This window comes from Curcuma longa, chromosome 4, assembly GCF_044706935.1.
Source record: "Curcuma longa cultivar G26 ecotype Majalengka, Jawa Barat chromosome 4, ITB_CL_G26_1.1, whole genome shotgun sequence".
Lineage (NCBI taxonomy): Eukaryota > Viridiplantae > Streptophyta > Magnoliopsida > Zingiberales > Zingiberaceae > Curcuma > Curcuma longa.
The window spans coordinates 7,939,172-7,960,636 of NC_133864.1; the positions used below are offsets into that span (position 1 = coordinate 7,939,172).

At 36.5% G+C, this 21,465-nt stretch overlaps 2 protein-coding genes across 2 annotated transcripts in view; both read right to left on the minus strand.

Annotated features, from left to right (window-relative positions):
* LOC141828564 (DNA-damage-repair/toleration protein 111-like) overlaps positions 1-10,687 on the minus strand; it is a 13,407-nt gene extending 2,720 nt beyond the window's left edge. The window contains 3 exon segments of the mRNA XM_074716018.1: positions 8,492-8,896; positions 8,898-9,368; positions 10,588-10,687. Of these exon segments, the coding sequence (XP_074572119.1) occupies positions 8,492-8,896; positions 8,898-9,353 (861 nt within the window). The 5' untranslated portion in view covers positions 9,354-9,368; positions 10,588-10,687.
* A 499-nt stretch (positions 10,688-11,186) lies between these two features.
* On the minus strand, positions 11,187-18,992 carry LOC141825959 (E3 ubiquitin-protein ligase HOS1). Its single transcript, XM_074713223.1, has 10 exons — positions 18,789-18,992; positions 17,906-18,302; positions 17,664-17,798; positions 17,403-17,566; positions 16,712-17,131; positions 16,466-16,624; positions 14,744-15,265; positions 13,453-13,584; positions 11,966-12,672; positions 11,187-11,771 (listed from the first exon to the last, which is right to left on the minus strand). Exons 1-10 carry the CDS (start codon positions 18,903-18,905, stop codon positions 11,609-11,611), a joined length of 2,916 nt encoding a protein of 971 aa, XP_074569324.1. The 5' UTR covers positions 18,906-18,992; the 3' UTR covers positions 11,187-11,608.
* Between the last annotated feature and the right edge of the window lie 2,473 nt (positions 18,993-21,465).

Here is a 21,465-nt window from a genome sequence, read left to right on the forward strand (position 1 = left end):
ATCTTTGAGGAGATCGAAAGAGTTGTAAAGGTTTCTCCGCCTTCGAGGTTTTCGAGAAGGAGAAGATTCATAGTGCATCGGGTGTGTGCACTACTAGAAAAATGTTAATAGACAACGCGGAAAACGCGTTGTCTTTGTGGGTTAAAAAGCGTTGTAAAAGGCCCTGTTGTAAAAGGGGTCCCTCAACGACAACGCTTTTTAAGCGTTGTCTTTGTTAACATCGACAAAAAACGTTGTTTTTAATAGGTATGACAACACATTTTGCAACGGTTAAAAAGCGTTGTAATTTTGTTACAAATTACTTGGGTTTTACAACGTTTTTAAAAGCGTTGTCTTTTGATTTTTTTTAGCAGTAAATAAGAAATAATATATTTTGTAAATACAAAACCATTGGCTACAAAATTTACTAAATCACATACAAAACATACAACTTATATTTACACAAAAATCATTCTTATAGCAGGTTCATAACACAAATTCATAACATACAGCAGGTCGATAACATACAACTTATACAAGTTCATAACACAAATTCAAGTTACAACTTCCAACATAGAAGCTCCATAATTAACAGCAGCAGGTCCATAATAAAGGTTTCAACGCAACAGAATATCCTCCAACAGCAGCAGAAATAGAACAGGTGCATCACAACATTAGCAGCACCAAGTAACAACAAGTGCATCACCAAGTATGGGCACAACATTAGTATCACCAAGTAACAGCAGCAGAAATAGAACAGGTCCATCTGCCAAATACCAGCCTGTCAAAAAATAATACTAATTTATCCAAAATATGAGCACAACAGCAGCAAATTTATACACAATGAACTATGGAGATCAGCATTCCATACCTACTCATAAACAGCAGCAGTAGAATTAATCACAAACAGCAGAATTATACACAATGAACTATGGATATCAGCATTCAATACACAACAACAGCAGCAGAATTAATCACAAACAAATATATTTATTACAAATAAATGGAATTATGGAGATCAGCATTCCATACCTACTCATAAATATGATATATTAGTGTTTTACCATGTGAATGAAATGCCCAATCAAATTACCCAGTTTGACCTCACATTTCCACAATATATTTCCAATCTTCATAGCGCATTCGATGACTTAGAGAATCCAGCACATAAACAATCTCCGTGTAGGATTCAATGACAGTGAGAATCCAATGACAACTGCACATAAACAAATAATTAGCTCATCAATTAAAAGACAAATACACACATCAAGACCATATCAAACATAATTACACATACCTGTAGTATTTCCGACACTGATTTTTTCCGACCTTTCCTTCCCTTGTTTGAATTAAACAATCTCAAGGCCCTACATACGTTAATAAAATATGATATATTAGTGTTTTAACATGTGAATGAAATGCCCAATCAAATTACCCAGTTTGGCCTCACATTTCCACAATATATTTCCAATCTTCATAACGCATTCGATGACTTAGAGAATCCAGCACATAAACAATCTCCGTGTAGGGTTCAATGACAGTGAGAATCCAATGACAACTGCACATAAACAAATAATTAGCTCATCAATTAAATAAGTTATCAACAGGGAGAAATTGCAAGTGATGTATTATTTACAACTGACCCGACATTACATGGGACCAAAACTAGTTGATCTACTGATGCAGAACTCAACCTATCTGCTAACACAGTAGCCCTTTGGTTTAACTGTTCAAGTTTTCCCTTTTTGTCACGTGTAGGTGTCATTATATATGGTTGGCATCCAAATGCTCAAGTTGGACAAATCATCATGATGCTGTGCTAATCATATGAATTCATCCAATTGATTCAATCTGGAAGATTAAAGAAACTGACAATATTCCAGTGTGGACCCTAAATTTTGTCAATGGGCTCTTAAAAAGCATTTGCCTGTGTTATAATTAGATAAAAATTACATGTTTATTCTAAAATTGCAAGAAATCGTATGCATTAACTTCAGAATCAAAACTAGTCTTCCAAGATGAAAAATAGGTTAACTTGCTTTCTGACATACCAAGTCATGCCTATACCAACAAAAACATTGTCAATAAATAGCTGATGGACTTATACTAAAAGTTGCTGATTCGGGAACAAAAACGAGTTCTTTGCGTTAACAGTTACATAAATGCTCATAGAAAATGAAACGTACCAATTTCCCTGTTTCAGGCAATGAAAGCCACTGGGAGAACAGTTCCTCGGCTACCTTAGGTTTTTCCTTAAGAACCATCTGAGATACCTCCGGGAGCTGCAGCAGCTCCGGGTCGAGCGACGCCACATCCCTCACAATATCGATATCCATTCAAACCAACCACTCTCGCATAAAACGAGAAGACCCGGAAAGAAAATAATATGGGAAACCCTAGATCTCCGAGTTTTCCCCCTAAAAAATCTAAAAACACAGATTTTTTTATTATAAAATCACATAAAACGAACCCTAGGTCTCCCAACCCGATCCTCTCGCTTCTTTCCTTTCTTCATCCATATCCGAGTGCTCAAACCTGCAATCCCAAACAATAAGCGGTCGAATTGATTACACGAGGCCAGATTCGGAGCTGGATAAGACAGAGACTCTCTCGACTCGTGAGATCGTCTTTCTATGCGACTCGGAGGCTTGAGGCAAGCAAATCGAACTACGACGGACTCGCCTGGGAGGTCAAACGGATCGGGATCTGAGGCTGATTCGTGCGAAGGAGATTCTGATCGTTGAGCTCGATAAACTCACCGACGAAAGGGAGAGAGACCTGAAGAGGCTCTTCCTTGGTCCTTGAATCGCTGAGCGCGAGAGAGCGAGAGAGAGAGAGAGAGAGAGAGAGAGAGAGAGAGAAAGTGGAAGTGGCGTTGGATCGGTATCGCGTATTACCACAGGTAGAAATAAACTTACGTTTGATGGATCCAAGCCGCTGATCTCAGCCGTCTGATTTTAAATGCGATCTGTGGATCATGTGATAGGAGGCGATCCTTTTCTTCCGTTGAATAGAAGGAGACAGATATAAATTGGAGTATTTTTGTTTTTTTTTATTTTTATTTTTATTTTCTCATATACGTTTCCGATCAAAAAAATATAAAAATAGAAAAAAAAAAAAGTAATATACATTCAAAAAATCAATTTACCTCTGGATGGTAAATAAATGGAGATAGATAATTTAATTCACCATTTGAAGTTGAAATTTATATCTTAACAAAATAATGCACATTAATAATTACGACAATTGAGTTTGGTGATAAAAGTTTATAGTATTCAAACTTATTTAATAGCATAATTGAGCTAAGTTAAATTGATATTAAAATTAATTAAATGGTTGAAATGTTTATTCAAACTTAATTTATTTTTGATTTTATAAACTTAAATTTGGTTATTTTGACTTGATTTTGATTTTATTCAGATATTATTAATATATTAAGTTAAGTTTATTTTATTATTTATAATTTTATTTTTTAATTGGTTAGTGATTTGATATTATAAATTTTTTTATTTAATTGAGAGTTTTCTATTTATTTGTAAATTTAATGAGAATTCCGTTGGTAAATATATTTCAGAAATTTTATTTATGATAATATTTTTGAAAATTTTATAATTTTTTCATGAACATTAATAAATTATATACATATATATATATATATATATATAATAGTAAAGTTAATTTATCTTTTAATTATATATATAATGCTCGCCAACATCTCGTGTGGACAGAGGCAACCCCGACAAACTTGCACTCGGTCTGCAGTTGCTTTGGTGACCGCGTCTTTTATATACTAGCTAGAGGTGCGAGAGGGGGCGGGAGAGGCACGAAAATGGGGCGCGCAGGAGAAGACGAGCTAGAGGTGCGAGCGGGAGAGGGACGAAAATCGCGGACTCGCCCGATAAAAAACCTGAATATAAACCCTCTAAACCCTCAACGACAACGGTCAACGACAATACTTTTTAAAAGCGTTGTCTTTGACAAAAAAACCCCGCTAAAAGACAACGTTTTCAACAACGGTTTTTTAAAAGTGTTGTGGTTGACCCAAAATCAACACTAATAGACAACGCTTTCTGAACAAACGTTGTCTTTTGATTTTCAAAGACAACGGTTTTGACAAAAAACGTTGTAAATTGAAAAACCACAACGCTTTTGCTAAAAACCGTTGTCTTTGGGGCGTTGTCTATTAACATTTTTCTAGTAGTGGGGACTTCATGACTAGAAGACTGGGAATGGATTTTGTGGTGGCAAATTGCTCTGGTAAGATATGGTTTTTCTGCGATCAAAATATTGAATGCTCGGTGTTAATTGATCATGATCAGTTCTTGCATGTTAAGTTGGTTTCTCATCTGCTTCCTGACTGTCTATTTGTTACTATGGTGTATGCGAAGTGTGAGAGTAGTGGGAGGAGGGAGTTGTGGGAAAAGTTACTGGAGGTGAGGCCGGCTATGGATGATTTGTGGATGGTAGGAGGAGATTTTAATGTTATCACAGGACCCAGTGAACACTCTGCAGGAGTTGTAGCAAAGCCAGGAGCGGTCAGAGAATTCAACAACTTTATAATGATGGTTGGATTAATGGATGCAGGTTTTGTGGGTGATGCATATACATGGACCAATAATAGAGTGTGGAAAAGATTGGATAGGGTATTGTTTCTACATCTTGGAGTGCAAAAAATTTCGGTGTTAAGGTGGAACATCTGAGCAGGGCCACGTCTGATCATTGCCCACTATTGGTATCTTTCCCATCCTTTGTGCTTTATAAGTCCTCATTTCGATTTCAAAAGATGTGGATAAAACATGATGAATTTCTTAACACTGTTCGGTTGAATTGGATGCTCCCTTATTTTGGTCTTGGAATGCAGAAATTACAGGCCAAATTAAAGAGACTGAAGAATCATCTAAAGTGGTGGAATACAGAGGTCTTCGGATATATTCATGAAAAGGTGCAGGTGGCGGAGGAGAAGTTTGCTATTGCTGAAAGGAATTTTGAATCGGATCCATCAGGGGAAAATAAAATCCAAATGGCCAAGGCTCAGGCTTCCCTACAAAAAGTATTGCATATGGAGGAGGAATTTTGGAAACAAAAAGCTGCAGTCAGGTGGATGGGCGAAGGGGATAGAAACATCAAGTTTTTTCATCATATAGTGCAGAAAAGAAGATTGACTGGCAGGATTTTTAGAATTTGGGAGGATGAGGAGTGTATAGAGAACCCAGATTTAATCAAGACATCAGGTGCGGTTTATTTTGAGAAGCTATTATATGAAGAGGTGGAATTAAATACAGCAAGCATGGAACACATTCCAAGATTGGTGTATGATGAGGAGAATGTAGCGCTATCAGCCAGGCCAAGTATGGAGGAAGTCAAACAGGTGGTATGGGAGATGTGTGAGGATAGCGCAGCGGGGCCAGATGGTTTTTCAGTAGCCTTCTATGTGGCATGTTGGGATATTATCAAATTGGATGTCTTTGATGCAGTATTGGATTTCTTCCAGGGGAGCGCAATGCCACGTGGTACAGCGGCGACTACAATTGTTCTTATCCCTAAGATTGATAATGCTCAGAGGTGGCAAGATTTTCGACCAATCAGTTTATGTAATGTTTCCAATAAGATAATCTCAAAATTGATGGCTAACCGGTTGAATAAGATATTGGATAAAATAATCTCTCCGATGCAGAGTGGTTTTGTGAAGGGAAGGTTAATTTCAGATAACATTTTACTGGCCCAGGAGTTGTATCACAAGCTGAACTATCAGGCTAGAGGAGGCAATTTAATAGTGAAGCTGGACATGGCGAAGGCATATGATAGGATCCAATGGGATTTTCTATTTCAGATTATGGGGGCTTTCGGGTTTCTCAGAGACAGTAGTTGATATGATGAGACGGTGCATTGTGGATTGTTGGTTTTCGGTAAGGGTGAATGGACAGCTTTCAGGCTTCTTTCATTCAAAGAGGGGACTTCGCCAAGGAGACCCGATCTCACCTTTATTATTTATCATTGCGGCGGAATATTTTTCTAGAGGCCTGGAAGGTTTGTTTTGCAGATTCCCGCAGATGTTCTATGCCACGGGGTGTGATTTTAGATTATCTCACTTAGCGTATGCAGATGATGTGATGATTTTCATGAACGGATCAATTAATGGTGTAAAACAACTTATGGATTTCTTGAATTCTTATATGAGGTGCTCGGGACAAGCGATTAATATTGCCAAGAGCTCGGTATATTTTGCGAATCGGATTTCTGAACAGAGGAGATTGCAAATAGCAATGGTGACGGGATTCAGAGGAGGAGTGGGACCTATAAGGTACTTGGGTGTTCCTATATTTTTCAGGGAATCGGAAGTCGAGCTATTTTCAGGACTTAGTGGAAAAGGCAAAGAAGAAACTTATGGGGTGGAATATAGCACGACTCTCGCATGGGGGTAGATTGCTCCTGATTCAAAGTGTGCTGAGCTCCCTACCTATCTATTTATTGCAGGTGATCCAGCCGCCAAAAGCAGTGCTACAACAATTAGAGATGATTTGTGCGAACTTCTTCTGGGGATCAATGGCAACGAAAGGTAAAGCACATTGGATCTCTTGGGCCAAAATATGCAAGCCGAAACTGGAAGGGGGACTAGGGGTGAGAAGGCTAACGGAGATACCCACTGTGGTCTCTTTAAAGTTGTGGTACAGGTTCAGGGAACAGAACACACTATGGGCGAAATATCTGTTGAAGCAGTATTGTGGAGCGACTTCCCCGGTGGTGGTCCCTTTAAGGGGGAATTCCTCACCGGGTTGGAAAAGAATGCTGAAGATGCGAGAATTGGCAGAAAATCAAATAGGATGGACTATTGGAGATGGGCGGCTGAGTTTTTGGTTTGATGGATGGCTTGATAGTGGACCACTATTTTCGGGCTTGTGATGTTGTTGGAAACAGGGAGGCAATGGTATTGGATTTTAGGGAGGAGAATGGTTGGAATGGGGATAGGTTGAAGGCGTCATTACCTCTGGCAAAGGCTGAGGAGGTGGCCGGTTGTGAACTACAGAGAGATGAAAGTGCGAAGATGATTTGGAAGCCATGATCGAAGGGTTTATTCTCTATGAAAATTGCATGGAATTGTGTACGTGATCATGGTCAGGAGTGGAGTATGGGGGTGGTAATTTGGAGTAAGCTGTTGGAGCCAAAAATTTCAATCTTTGGGTGGCGATTTATGTTGAAAAGACTACCAGTGGATTCAGTTTTACAACAAAGAGGAGTTAGTATGACATCTAAGTGTCAAAACTATGGAGAGGTGGAGTCATGGGAACACCTATTTTTTCAGTGTGAGGTGGCTAAGGAGGTATGGGCTGTATTTGCTCATTGGTTTCGGGTGAATGACTTTACCAATATTGCAAGATGGAGAGTTGGAAGAAGATGGCGACAGCAGGGACATATTAGAGAGGTTATCCCGATTCTCATTCTATGGTTTCTATGGGTAGCTCGCAATGATGCTAAGCATCGAGGTATCCTGGGATTGGCACAAAAAATAATGGGAAAAGTATGGCAGTACGTTGTATTTGGGATGGCTGCAGGGCTGATAAAAGGAACACACTGGAAAGGATTTTCGACCGCGGCGATCGCTTTTGGGATAGGGGTACGGAGAAGGAGGGTGAATACTATTTTGGCGGTGAGATGGCACTAACCTACAATTGGCACTTACAAGCTTAATTCGGATGGTTGCTCAAAAGGCAATCCTGGAAATTCATCGTTTGGCTTTCTGGTAAGGGATCATGGTGGACAGGTGGTGAAGGCGATGCATGGGGTAATTGGAGTGGGTTCTAACATCATGGCTGAATTGGTGGCGATGTGGAAAGGCCTGGATGTATGCATAACGCACAATCTCTTCCCATTATGGAAGAGTCAGATTCCTTGGCGGCACTCCAGATTATTCAGGCTCCTACTTGTAGTTGGGAACTTTGACATGTGGTTTGCAGGATACAGGAGGCGATTCGGAAGTTCCAAGTAAGATACTCCCATACATATAGAGAGGCGAACATGGCAGCGGATTACTTGGCAAACAAAGCTTTTGAGTTTGATGGAGATAGACTGCTGGATGGTGATGCTATGGATAGAGAATTGTTTGGGATATGTAAGTTGGATAGACTGGGATTACCTTACATACGAAACTCTTCAAAGCCGGGTTAGTGTCTAAATATTCTTAAATGTTATATGACCGGAACCATCCTTCCAGAGAACTGAGTTTTCTATGAGTTAGACATGCAATGGTCCCTTGCTGATTGGGAACAGGACTATCTCTTAAACTAAGTACCATATGCAAATAAAAACAAGGTGCATTGATAAAATATACCACTGTTAAATTCAACGGCATCTAAATCTAATCAAATTTCTGAAGACAAATTCATGTGCTGCACCTAATGGTAGAATAATGCAAGAAAGTAGACAAATATACTCAACAGAATAATCTTGTATCAGACAGTTGTATGAACAAAATGAACTTCTGTTATCTGAAGCAAAGTTTTTTGGACTGTCTTACCATGTTTCGAAGTAGTACGACACGAGTAGGTGGGCTGTTCATATTGACACTTTTAACCTTCTTCTCAGATTTAGGCTCACTAGCATTAACAATAACCCCAGCTCGCCTGTCAGTCTTTTTGGCCATCAAGGGAGTAGTAATACCCTGTTCCTGTTTGCCAAGACCCTGGCCTTCTTTCCAACCCATTTTTGCCATCATCCTCTGTGCAGCAGTCATTTGTCCACCAGCACCAATTCCCAATCCAGCAGTAGTTGACTTTCCAATGCTAAATCCATCTCCACTTGGTGGCGGAGAAGGTGACCTTGGAGGAACTCCTCCACTCATGGAAGCACGTCTTTTCCAGGCTTCTTCACCAGATACACTCAGTGATGAGGACCTTGATCGATGATCATTATCTTCTCTCTGCAGCTTCCTGTTCCCTTCGTTCCCTCTCCTTCTCCTTTTCCTCCTCTTCCCGGCGTCTCCTTTCTAGTTCCCGCTTCATTTCAGCCTCTGCAATCCTTTTCTTCTTCTCTCTCCTGTACTCCTCATAATCATTTGGCCTAGCAGGATCATATTCCTCAATGACTGTTGATGTCACGCCAACAAGAGCTGGTTGAAAAGCTGGGCCTTTGGTATCATTCTCTAGCAAAGATGGAGTGGAAGCACTCAGTGGCCTTGGTTGTGGTGTGATTGAACTTTTAGCTTTGAGCTGTAACTGTTGATTCCTCAAAACAGACTGAGGTGGTGGGAATACAGTTGACTGCTTTCGCAACGTGGGCGGAGCCATCTTTCCACTGCTTGACCAAACAGACGAACTGTTGCTTCTCTCCTCATCAGCTGCTGCAGGAGGAGGAAGGTCTCCATAGAGTCCACCCAACATTTCTCTTTCAACTCCCTATAACAAATAAAGAACATGTCAGTATTCTAAGATGTTCAAACTGAAATCTAAAACACTTATTCCATGGATCAAATTAGTTAACCAATAAATGCTACATGACTACCCAAAACACTCAGTGATGAGGACCTTGACCGATGATCATTATCTTCTCTCTCTGCAGCTTCCTGTTCCCTTCGTTCTAACTTATGAAACTCAATACCTCAACCTCCATGACTAAATCTCTAGAACCTAGTTGAAAACTTTGCATCACTTTCTTTTTTTCACTTTGCAACCAATTAAAAACCTTGTCTTTGTGTGGAATGAATTTTTCTTCTATATTTTTTTAATTCGAGTTAAGAACATGCTAAATTCAAATTTTTAAAATTTGTTTCTTCTATTAAAGAAACAAAGAGCTATGAAAAACTATGATTTAAGAAAGCGAGTCTGTATTGTAGAGACCAGAGCACGAGATGTTGATGATACTTTATACATGCGATTGGTTGAGGCCTAGTAGTGTTAAAAGTCAACACATCCCAATGTGAAAGACAGTGTTAAGTATTGTGTGAGGTTAAAAAGCTGCCAAAGTTAGGATAGCATCAGAAGAAATCTAGAGTTGGCAATTGCTGAAAATGGGGTGTGGTGTAGAGGGACGATAGGATTGGTGGTTTTGCAAACATGTTGATAGGATCCTAGATCTTACCGTAATTAATATAAACAGGAAGAGAAGAATAGGGATGATCACTTGCAGGGATTCAAGCTCCAAATCTCTGAAGGATAATTAATGTATTTTATAGCAAAGAAAAACACAAGGTACTAATTATAGATGTTCAAGAGTGTGTCTTGCTGTTTACAAATATATAAAACTCATTCCAGACAAAAAAAGAAAACTAACTTTCAATCCAATAAGCAATTGACAGAATCGTATCACTTTCACTGAGATTTCACAAACTTATCCTCAAAAAGTAACCTATCAGATAATTGAATTCTTAAAAGAAGAAGATGCACATCAAAGTAATTTATCCCAAAATTAAAAATTAGAATCCAACGTTACGATAGAAAGCAATCGCGGCGTGCCCTAGGTCAGAATGGTACAAGTGATGCGGAATTAAATAGTACAAAAGATCCTGGAATTAATACGTAGACAGGAAAAGGGGGAAGAATAGAAAAGAATGGAGAGCCCAACTTAGGGTTTGACGGGAACCCGGATCTGATAAGAAGATGAAGAAGTTTTACATACCTTCTAGGGCAAGACTTCTCCGGGATGCTGTTCGCCTCCTTCCGCTGCCGCCGCCGCCGACGTCGCGCGAGATCGACTAGTGGAAGGGAAAGAGACCAAAGAATTTTTCAAGGGCAAAATCCTTCAGAAGCCCTTAATTTTCATTAATATATCGCTAGTCCATTTCCTATGAAATACCAAAAATAACCCTGCCGGCACCGGTAAAATTACCGAAAGTTGACTGGCCGGCGGTTGCTCGTTATTAATTTGCAAAATAAGGACAACTTTTAAAATACAGAACATTTTAATTAATTTTTATTAAAATATTAGTAACATATATTTTCGTTGTCTAAATTACCATTTAAATGTGCACATACTAACAAATAATTTTTAACAATAAATATAAAAATATTCTAATAGCCATTTAAATATTATAGATATTCTGGAATTGTTTGAACATACCTTTAAATTATTGCACATAATAAAGAGAATCCCTGTTTCCAATTAAAGGATATTTTACTTCTATTTTAGAAATAGACAACAAAAACATAGGAGAGAAAATAAAAACTTAGAGAACATTCCCTTAAAAATAAATAAATTTATGAAAGAAACCACTAAAACGCTTTCCAAAACGTTCTCCGAGGCTAGCCATTACCAAAACGCTTTCAACTCAGGACAACTCAACTAGAACCATAACAATTCAAATCAAGTAGCATCACTTGCTTTTGGAAGGCTATTGATATTTTTCACGGGCCAACGGATGCACAAAATACCTCGAAGATGGCTTCGATCAACCTCCGATATCATATTTTCTTTGACTTGATGATGAGGGGAAAAAATGATACATAATCGCTTCGCAGAACTTTACACATCGCATTGTAGAGAGCTCAAGTTAAGAAAACAAGCACAACATCAACAGCAATGGAATCTCTTTGCAGTTGTGGGACGTCAAATGATTTAAGCGCTCCCTGCAATTGATCCACAATGTGAAAGTTGTCTCCATGTAGATACCTCTTCAAAGGTTTGCACAGACAGTTGAACATCATCTTCTTGAAAGTCTGGGTCGTCTCCTGCGTGCAGAGGAAGCACTACCGATCGAATATTTGGCCAGCTCGATGTCCTCTTCATCTTCACTAGATTCATCAGACCTCCACCTTCCCCCAACAGTCAAGGTGTTGTCCTCGGGTGTCTCACCCTTTCGAAACCTATACAAGAAGAGAAAAAGAACCTCCTATGAAAGCTACAGGAAGTCAATAGTCTTAAAATACATATTCACCCATCATGTTTTGATCTAGTGCGCAATGGTGAATAAATTAAACTAAGGCATATCAATGAATATTTTAGGAATATTTTGATGTCCACTTAATCTAAAATTTGAATTTATGAAAAAGCTACTTACTCCAATGGATACTCATGGACTTTCTCCGAATTTATCAATGGCCCATTCGGTATGTTGAAATTTCCTGAGCTCTCAATCAGATCATGAACAGACCCATTAGGGAAGCCATTGCGGTTGTGGTCTGCTAAAGTGACTCCAGGTGAGGGTTCCATATTTGCTGCTTGGCCAGAAAAATTAACAGGTTGAACATTGAATGATTTTTCACTTTGAAGCACTCTCGTCGCCCTTGGATTCAGATCTTTAACTGGTTTAGCCTTGGAACTGTGGTGTAACTTCAAAGACTGACGACTAAAATCAGTTTGCTGCATCATATTTCTAAGATTTCCACCATTAGAAAATGAATTGCCATCAGTTAGAGGAAACGATGATAATTGTCCATCAGTACCTACAGCATTTGCATTGGCAGAAGTACTTTCAAATGAAGCAAGGAGTTTCCGTTGGAGAACAGATGGAAGCATGCTTGCAGATTCAGAGTCCTCATTCTGCACAGGACTTCCTGACAGTGGATTAGATTTCTTTGAACCCACTCGAATAACAGAGGTCCGCATAGAAGAATTTATTAGGGAAGTTGGATTTGGTTTTTCATTGGATAATTCAGATACTAAAGGAAATTTTACAGCTTCTGAAGAAAAATGTCCTAGGTCAGTAATATCTCCAGTCAATATTTTCTGTCGTTCTACCTCGGGAAGTAAACTGAGACTTTTATCCTGTCAACGGAATAAGCAACAAACATCAGAAGTCAAAGAAAGAATATCTATATTTATACCAAAATCAGCACAAATAGTGGAATGTAATAGACCCTTTGAGAATAATTTCCGAGCACTTTCATGAACTGCACCACATCCATAGTCCATAGTAAATGTGGCCCCTAATGTGGACATATGCTGTGCAATTCTTCATTCTACTTCAGAAGTTTCACATGAGTGCCAATAACAATATTATTTACCCGGAGAACTTGGACAAAAGGGGAATTTTGTTTTCATTACTGGGTAAATCAAATTGGAGATTTATTTTACTTCGCCCGTGAATGTGCTTTATGTTGCAATAAAATTGCAGCCACAAATGAATTTAATTTTGGTCCCTCTGTCAAATTAAGGAACCATCAGTCAGCTCTTTTGTGAAAATAATATATTTTTTAAATTATTTTCTTGGTCCGATTTTACTCCCTATCATCTTTACAAAGAGTTCACTAACAAGGCGTCCCAGACAACTTACCATCCACCTTTGTCTCATTAATTTGACAGACTATAAGTTGATGTGTTTGCAATATGATTTAATGCATTATCCAATCATTTTTAACTAAGAATAGTTACGGGAGAACATGAGTTTGTGATTCTCAAGGTTATGAACTCCAATGACAAGTCAAATTTGATAGTATAAAAGCTGCAACAAGTATGCCGTAGCTATAGAATATCAGACAAAACCATCAGATAATGCATAAAAATGTTTTAAAATGGTACTAGCTTGAGATTGACAGAGGAACTTACGACCAATCCTGCCCTCCACTGACATATCAACCGTATTCTAGAAGCAACTTCTTCACTTGCAGACTCCAAAAATGTTTGCTCAATTTTCTCAAGACCACAATTGACTTGATATGCCTCTGTGAAACGATGCCGCTATGAAAAAGATAAAATCTAAAATTAAGTTTCTGTACTCAGACTAAATGAAAGAAAAATATTACTAGTTTAGTCTAGCACTCATGTTACAGACAATAATCTTCTGCAGAAAAAATATAACAATACAATCTAAGTCCCATTTGATCGGTGAATAACTTACGTTTGAATTTATTGAGCTGAGTTAATTGTCTTGGAGCAATTCAGCTCGAAGATATTTTCTAAACAATTAGTATGTATGTATATATAAGGTAGGTGACAAAAGTAAAAAAAACATCACACACACACAAAGATAAAACCATCCTTAATTTAAGGAAACGAATTATTGTAATATTTCCTCTTTTTCTATTATCACGGACCTATGAGAATGTACCAAGCATTGAGCTTTTGATGAAAAAATTGCTTTTTCTTTCATGTTTTAGCAGCCCTAAAAGTGGGTGGACTTGGAGGCAATCTATGATGCCTTCTTATGTCAAGAATTAGGTGCAGCAACTTACTAAAAATAAGTGATCATTAATGGGTAAGAATGACATAGATTGAAAAGTACTTTTTCTAATTAGGAGTCAAAAGAATCTATTATAATTGAAACTCTTTTCCAAATGACATGATGCAAAAAAGACAATGTACTTTTAATAAACAACCTATTAAAAATCTATAAAAGGTAAATCCACTCCATTTATTCCAGGTTATTAGATCAAGGATCTACATAGAAATAGAGAGGATTCTAGATTCATAAGATCCTAGCGTGATTCAAATCCTAGCCTCGACCATTTAGGTTTATTTGAGTCATATGTTCAAAAGGTCCTAAGGTCTAGATTGCAATGTTGACTACCAGCTCTCCTAGATTATGTTCTCAACTAACCTATAAGAGCAAACCTAGTTTTGACTACTTTCCTAAAGCATTGCACAACCCGTTTCAACCTCAAATGTTAACGTCTGAACCAGAAAGGAACATATCTAGGGTGACAAGGAAACATCCCTAATTTATTGAAGTTGCTCTTTAGTGTCTTTCTCCATCTTGATTAATTTCGCTAGGACTGATTTTCATTGCTCCCCATCTGGTTCTATTTTATCTGCTTTTGTCCCATTCCCACCACAATAAACCTAAAGATTACTCAATATGCTGATCTACTTTAAAGGAAGTCAAGAATTATGAAATTACCTGAAGATAGAAAACCACTAGAAGACTGCCACATGTTGATGAAGGATCTTGAGAAGCATAATCAAATAGACACTTGTGGAGATGCTTCTCTTCATCAGAGTTCCAAGGCAGCTCAATCATTCTGTCAATAAGGTTCCTCCTATTACAGAGGTGGCATATCTCAGTTACTAAAACTTCACTGAGGTAGACCCAAAATTCAGTGTTCGAAGGATTGGAAAATCTTAGATTTGGTCCATGCTTAAGGCTCATCTCTTTAGCTTTGGAATAGTACATTCTCTGAGACATAAAGGCTTCCGTGAGAAGTCCACACTCAATTCTAACTCTAACTGCTGTCACTGCCTCACCAACTAAATCATCCTGAAAGTAATCCTTCTCCAGATTTGTATTGTTATAGCAGCCATCACGCCCACTGCATCGTAAAGCAGATAATGCAACATCAGGGCAACCACGCTCTAAGAGAACTTGAGCTATCTTTGGATGTGTTTGTAGGCCAGCTATCTCAGGGAGAAGATGTACAGCTTCCTGTCACCAAATTATATGAATAAACACAAATTGCACTTTCAATACAGAAAGGCATTAAAGAACAACAAGCAATAATCATAAATCTAGACAATACATCAGGCTAATAGGTGTTCTTTTTTTCATACACATGACACTCACTCAGTGCATTTCATCAATTACACTGCAATTTGTGGATTATAGTGAAGCCACATGGTTTGATGCATCTAAATTAAAGTAACAACCAATCTTACTTTTGCTATTTCATTTGAATCATAGGTCATCATGAATGCGTAACGAGACATTAGAGAAGTAAAATCTATAGGCAGCAAAGCACGTCGTGTTACAAATATAAGAAGCAATAGATGTGAACAATAAAAGGTAATGGTGAAATCATAGCAATTCTTGTATTGCCTGATTTTTCTTCTTTTATCAGTTAAAAAAAGTTCATTTCCTCTGACCAAAAAAATCTAATTTTGCATATTCAAGTTTCAACCTGTGGATTTTATTACATGAATATTGAAGATATATTTATAAAGTTGGTCTAACTCATGTATTGATTAGTACTAACCTTAGATTTTCCCTTTGATTAGTGAATCCATCTTCTCAAATTTAGGTAGGGAATTAGTCATCAAGATAACCAAGCCAATCAATAAAATATTGATAAGATTGTAGTACAAATATCTAAATCTTATCAGTTTATAGCCAATTAATTCTGAATTTTAACTATTTAAAGATGTAGGGTATCACTGTCAATATCAACCTCATTGAAAATGCTAACTCCCCATTCCAAATCCCTCACGCCACAGGAGAGTTGATAACTGGGAATGGACAAGTCATTTAGTCCACTAAATGTGATTTTTCTTTTTGCTAAAACTGCCAAGTCACAGCTAGTAGATTTATTTTTTTAATGCTGTTCCCTTCTGTACTTCTCTCTGCTTCTACATTTCCTTCCTCAGTAGCAACAATTTCAGTAAATATAGTCCATCAAATATGCACATGTTACACCAAACATGTATGTTATCATCATTTCAGAGAATAAAAAAGTACCAAGTGTTCGTGTACTACAGATAACCCGCGAAACATACAATGAAGTTCTTGAGCAGCATAATTTTACATGATGAGGTTAGGACAAATTGAGACCTCAACACTTTTTGTTGGTGAAAATCTGAATTTTGACCACATATTTAAGTCAACCAGAGAATGCTACAAGTTATAATTTACCTGTAAAGCCTGGGTTGTATGATCGTCCAAAAGATAGAAAACCATAGACTCTACCACCGAGTGCATGGAAATGCCAAAGAATAAGGCAAAATCATCAACTATGCACTTCCATTCTACATCAGGCGTAGTCCAATGCCGATCAAATAGATAATAAATAAACTGAGATAGAGTTAAGAGACAGCATGAAAGCTTATAGAAACAGTATGAAAATCACAATAACAAAATAAAACAAAAGACCATGGATACTATTGCTTGTTTTGCAAGCACCATATTTGAAGCCCCGCGTAGAAAGAGTACATCAGCAGCAGCTCGTAAATTCTGAAAAGGATAGCATCCATTTCCACTTGCTCTATCTATCTTAGACAAGAACAATACTGGTGAATTGTCATCTTGCAAGCATGAAATATCCAATTCTTCTTGTTTCTGCACATAGTTTTCTTCTATTTCCAAATTCGATAATGCATCCTCAATAAAAAGGGTGTTATCATGTTTTCTGGCAGAACCTACTGAGGTAATTGAAGATTCAGGCCATGATCGCTTGATTGCAGCCTCCTTTCTTTCAAGGACGTCCAACCTCCATGCTTTAGAATTGCCCGAGCCAGAAAATCGTGATTGAACATCACGAAGAAATTGGTGCCTAGCACACCAAATCATGACCTCCAAATGCTGGACCAGGAAACAATATGATCAAAATGTAAAATCTCTCTAAAGTTGTAAGACACAAATGAACAGAAGTGTTTAAAATGAGCACTTAACTAGGGTCTTCTCGTAAGAACATGATTTGTAAGAAATAGTTACGAAAATTATCTCATATGCATGCATTTGTTAATTGGCAATTAGATATTATTTTCAGAAAATAATAGAAAATATAGATACATCATGCAGTAAAAAGCAAAAAAATATCATTCTACAGTTGGAAGAATCAAGGCAAACTAACCTGCTTTGTTTTCACAACATTCTCCAAGAGATGATGCAAGTCAGTAAGTTGAGCAGCAAATGTCTCTCTAAGTGACAATGCCATGACCTCAAGAACATTTGAAAGACCACTTAAATGTAAGGCAAATTTCTGCATCATGTTCACTGCTTCTGATCCCTGACTATCTGCAACATTCTTAAGGAATAAGCTTGAGATTCTGCTTCAAACAATTAATAGGTACCAAAAGAATGTAAAGTTAGAATTATAAATTTATATGGATACAAATGTCACGGAGATTGAACACAATGTGTTTAAATGTTGATTTGCACCAATCCTTCACGACCACTTCATCAAGAAGAAAAGCAAAGACTGGGTCACTTGACACAGCATTCTCGTTCATACAAACATCTGTAACATCTGAAATCTATGTCAAGGTAATATGACAAATTTCAATTCCTCAACAGACAAAAATGTAGAAAGATAATATATGAACACGAGGCTAATAAATAGTCTCAGAAGGATACAATGACAAACCAAAGAAGCCAAATTGTTTCCTAGTGCCACATCAAAAAGAGAATATAACCGTTGAATATCATCAAACGCATATTCCCTACTGACTTCCCTCTCTTGTGATCTATCATCATGTTCTTTTGAAATAAGACCGGCCTCAATGCACTTATAGTAGAGACGAAGACTAAGTCGAGATCCATCATTTGCATTTGTTATCGCCTTTCTACAAATTGGGCAAGCATCACATCTCTTACTGCATTCTTCGCACAAAGTTGCATGACCACAAGAGTTGAGCACATGTTGCACATAGCGACCACAACTGCTCAAGTCCCTTGCTGCTCGACAACGCTCCACTTTTGCTTCATTGCAAAGTTCCAGGAGATCAGTTGATGCTAAGTGCTCCAATGCATCCTAATATAGAATCCATTTCAAGTCGGTTTGTTAATCTTATGAATGCCTCAGAACAAATATACTTCATAACACGGATATCTCAAGTTTTAAGAAACAAACAAACAAAAGCACTTTAAATGAATAATCACAATGGCCTTCTCATGTATGTATATATATAAGAAGACTAACATTAAGTACGAACCAAGTAGCAGCCAAACCCTATTCCATTCTGAGAGGTTGCAACTCATAAAAAATAACCAAAAAGTCTTATTTAATCAGCACGATTTCGCAAAACTTACCTCGAACAACTTTTCCAGCTCCAATAAAAATCTAAACAGGCCAAAACTTTCAGAGAAATACGGAAGTCTAGCTTCAATTAATAGCGCACCAAAAACGTACTTGAACAAGCAATTTAGCAACCCAACTCCGACTAGAGATTCATTACATGTAAAACAAAGCAAACGAGAAGGCAAAACTCAGCCAATAGCAAAAGGGGAAAACCGGAACCTGAACGGCGGCGCTTCCGTAGTCCGGCGGCGGTTGGTAAGGAGAGAAACTTCGAGTTCGAAGGCCGGCGCCGTAATCTGATGAAGATGGAGACCTCTCGGATCTCACCGATTCCATGGAACTCCTCGCCGTGCAGACGGAATGAGCAGGAGAGGGAAATGAGAGGAGGAGGGAACGAGATGCGAAGCAGAGGGAAAAAAAGGGTTTTGAGTGGACGATGCGGTGAGTGAGGGTTTCTCGTCTCTTTCTCGTGATGGGTGTGGATCTATTTAGCAGATCCAACTTAACGATCTCGACTTTACGGATCGAATTGAAGGCTATCGGATCTCCATCCGAATAAATAACCAGATCCATCAAGAAAATGAGGTAAATATCCGTAGCTTCAAATTTATTTATTTACTTTTTCAACCTTTTAAATTTGTTTATTAAAAACTTTATCAGCTCGTGTTGAATTCAAACTTTTTATCGAGTTATATAAACTCTTTTTCGCTTGTCCCCTTTTCAATGTTTAAAAAAGTAACGAAAGATTAGTTGATAGAATCATTTTTTCAATAATTGGAAGATTTGATTTTTTTTTCCTTCCTCTTATTTTTTTATTATTAATTTAGAGTATTTTTTCTTTAAAAGTGAGAATAAATGAATAAATGAAACAAAATTTATGCAAAAAAAAGAAAATAAACTAAATATTGAAGAAATAATTCAAAGACAGATTAAAAATATCAATAAGTACTTATTTCAAATAAAAATAATAATAAAGTTTGGAAACATGGTTGATAATTCAATTATAGTAGAGAATGATCTAATGAATTAGATGATAATGAAATTGATACTGAAGAGATTCTTGAATCGGTTAATATAGATGAATTGAATGATAATGAAAAAAATGATGAGTATGTTCTAATGAGAATTTGAATTAAGAGATTTGTTCTGATGATTCAAAAAGTAGAACGATATTGATAAAAAATAAATAAATAAAGATTATTTTAATAGAAATAGATCTGAAAGAGATATTCGTAATGTGTTTCTTAAAACTAGTACTAATAGACATTTTAATACGTCACATTATAAAAAAATTCTATTTGATGGGAGAGAAAGTAAGATGACTATCAGTTTATTCTCATGATATTTTTTTATTGTGAGTTATTTTAAAAAATAAGCAACCAAGATTAAATATGGTGAGTTAGCTAATGAAATATATAATAATTGACATAATTTTGAGTTGTTGTTTTGCAAATCATGAGGCCAGGAAGGAGCATATATAGTGTATAATGAAATTTGTTTAAATTAGAAAGAAGATTGAGAACAAAATAAAATGATTGATACAAATTTATCAATATAATTTTAACTTATATTACATATCTCTCAATTGTAGAATTTAAAATGAATTGATATAGATGTTGACAAGTATAACTGTCAAACGGATTAATTCATTGAGGGGCAGATCGATCCACCAACTTAGCAGATTGAAAAATATCTAATCCAACCTAATCCAAGATGAATTACAGGTTAGGCAGATCAATCAACGGGTCTGTCAAAAAAAAAAATATTAAAAATTTTAAGTTTGAATTACAGTTTAAATTGATCGAGTTAAAATTTTTAAGTTTGAATTGTAATTTTTAAACTTGAATTATAATTTAGACTAATCAAACCCATTAACTCATTGAGTTTTATACTTTAATTTTAAAATTTGAAATAAATAAATAAACTTTTTCAACCTGCGGGCCAATCCACGAGGGTCGCCAGCCTAGGCGAATCAACCTATCTGAACTCATCTTAAAGTATGTTAATAAAATTCCAACTCAATATTTCGCCTAAATTACTTGGCTAGGTAGGCAAATCCGATGGGTCCAATCCAAATTGACGGCTACATGACAATTAAGTTAAGAAGGAAAAAAAAGATTAGATAAGTAAAATATTTTTTAATCATATATATTGTAATCCTTATATGTTTATTTTATTATTCAATTATAGTAGAAATATTTTAACTGTTTAATTTTTTATATTGTGTTTAATGTATTGATTTAATTAGAAAAATTTGTTATGGAATTAAAATAAGATGAACTCTTCTGAAAAAAAAAAATTCATCATTTCAACGTCCCCCACATATATATATATATATATATATATATATATATATATATATATATATAATGAGATAAATCGAGAAGCTACAGTTAAGTACGATGGAGGAGGATATTATCTTTATTGTCTCGGTGAAAATTCACACTCTTATCCTCTTATGTAATTCTGTTTTGTTGTAATCAACTCAAATATAAATAAGTTTAATTTTATCAGTGTAATACTAATTTTGTTCAAATTAAAAATGCCTACTAATACAAATATTATACACACGATAAATGTTAATTAACATTACCCTTAAATAAAATTAACATAATTCTTTACAATCTTATTTTTATTAGGCATAGCTTCTCCTTTCTCACTTTAAAGATAAAAAAATATAGTTGAAAGTGCATATGTGCAATCTGAATGAGTTTAATAAAGCACATAAAGGTTATAACAAAAATACAGGAGAAAATTATGCAATAATATAAATTTAACACCAATTAAAACTATTTTATATCTATAAACAAATTATAAAAAAAGTGTTAGAATTATATTTAATCTAATAAAAGCGACTTCAAATGACTTTAGTTGTTATTATTAAAAGGACTTCCTG

Bases quoted from the DNA above. Each gene is read 5' to 3' on its own strand.
- LOC141825959 (XM_074713223.1), bottom strand. From the start codon at position 18,905: ATGGAATCGGTGAGATCCGAGAGGTCTCCATCTTCATCAGATTACGGC. The intron at 17,567-17,663 runs GTATCCATATAA...AGAATGTTGCAG, and splicing joins GTTCAATCTCCGTGACATTT to ATAGTCAGGGATCAGAAGCA. The intron at 13,585-14,743 runs GTAATTTCATAA...TCTTTTTCATAG, and splicing joins TAGTGGTTTTCTATCTTCAG to CGGCATCGTTTCACAGAGGC.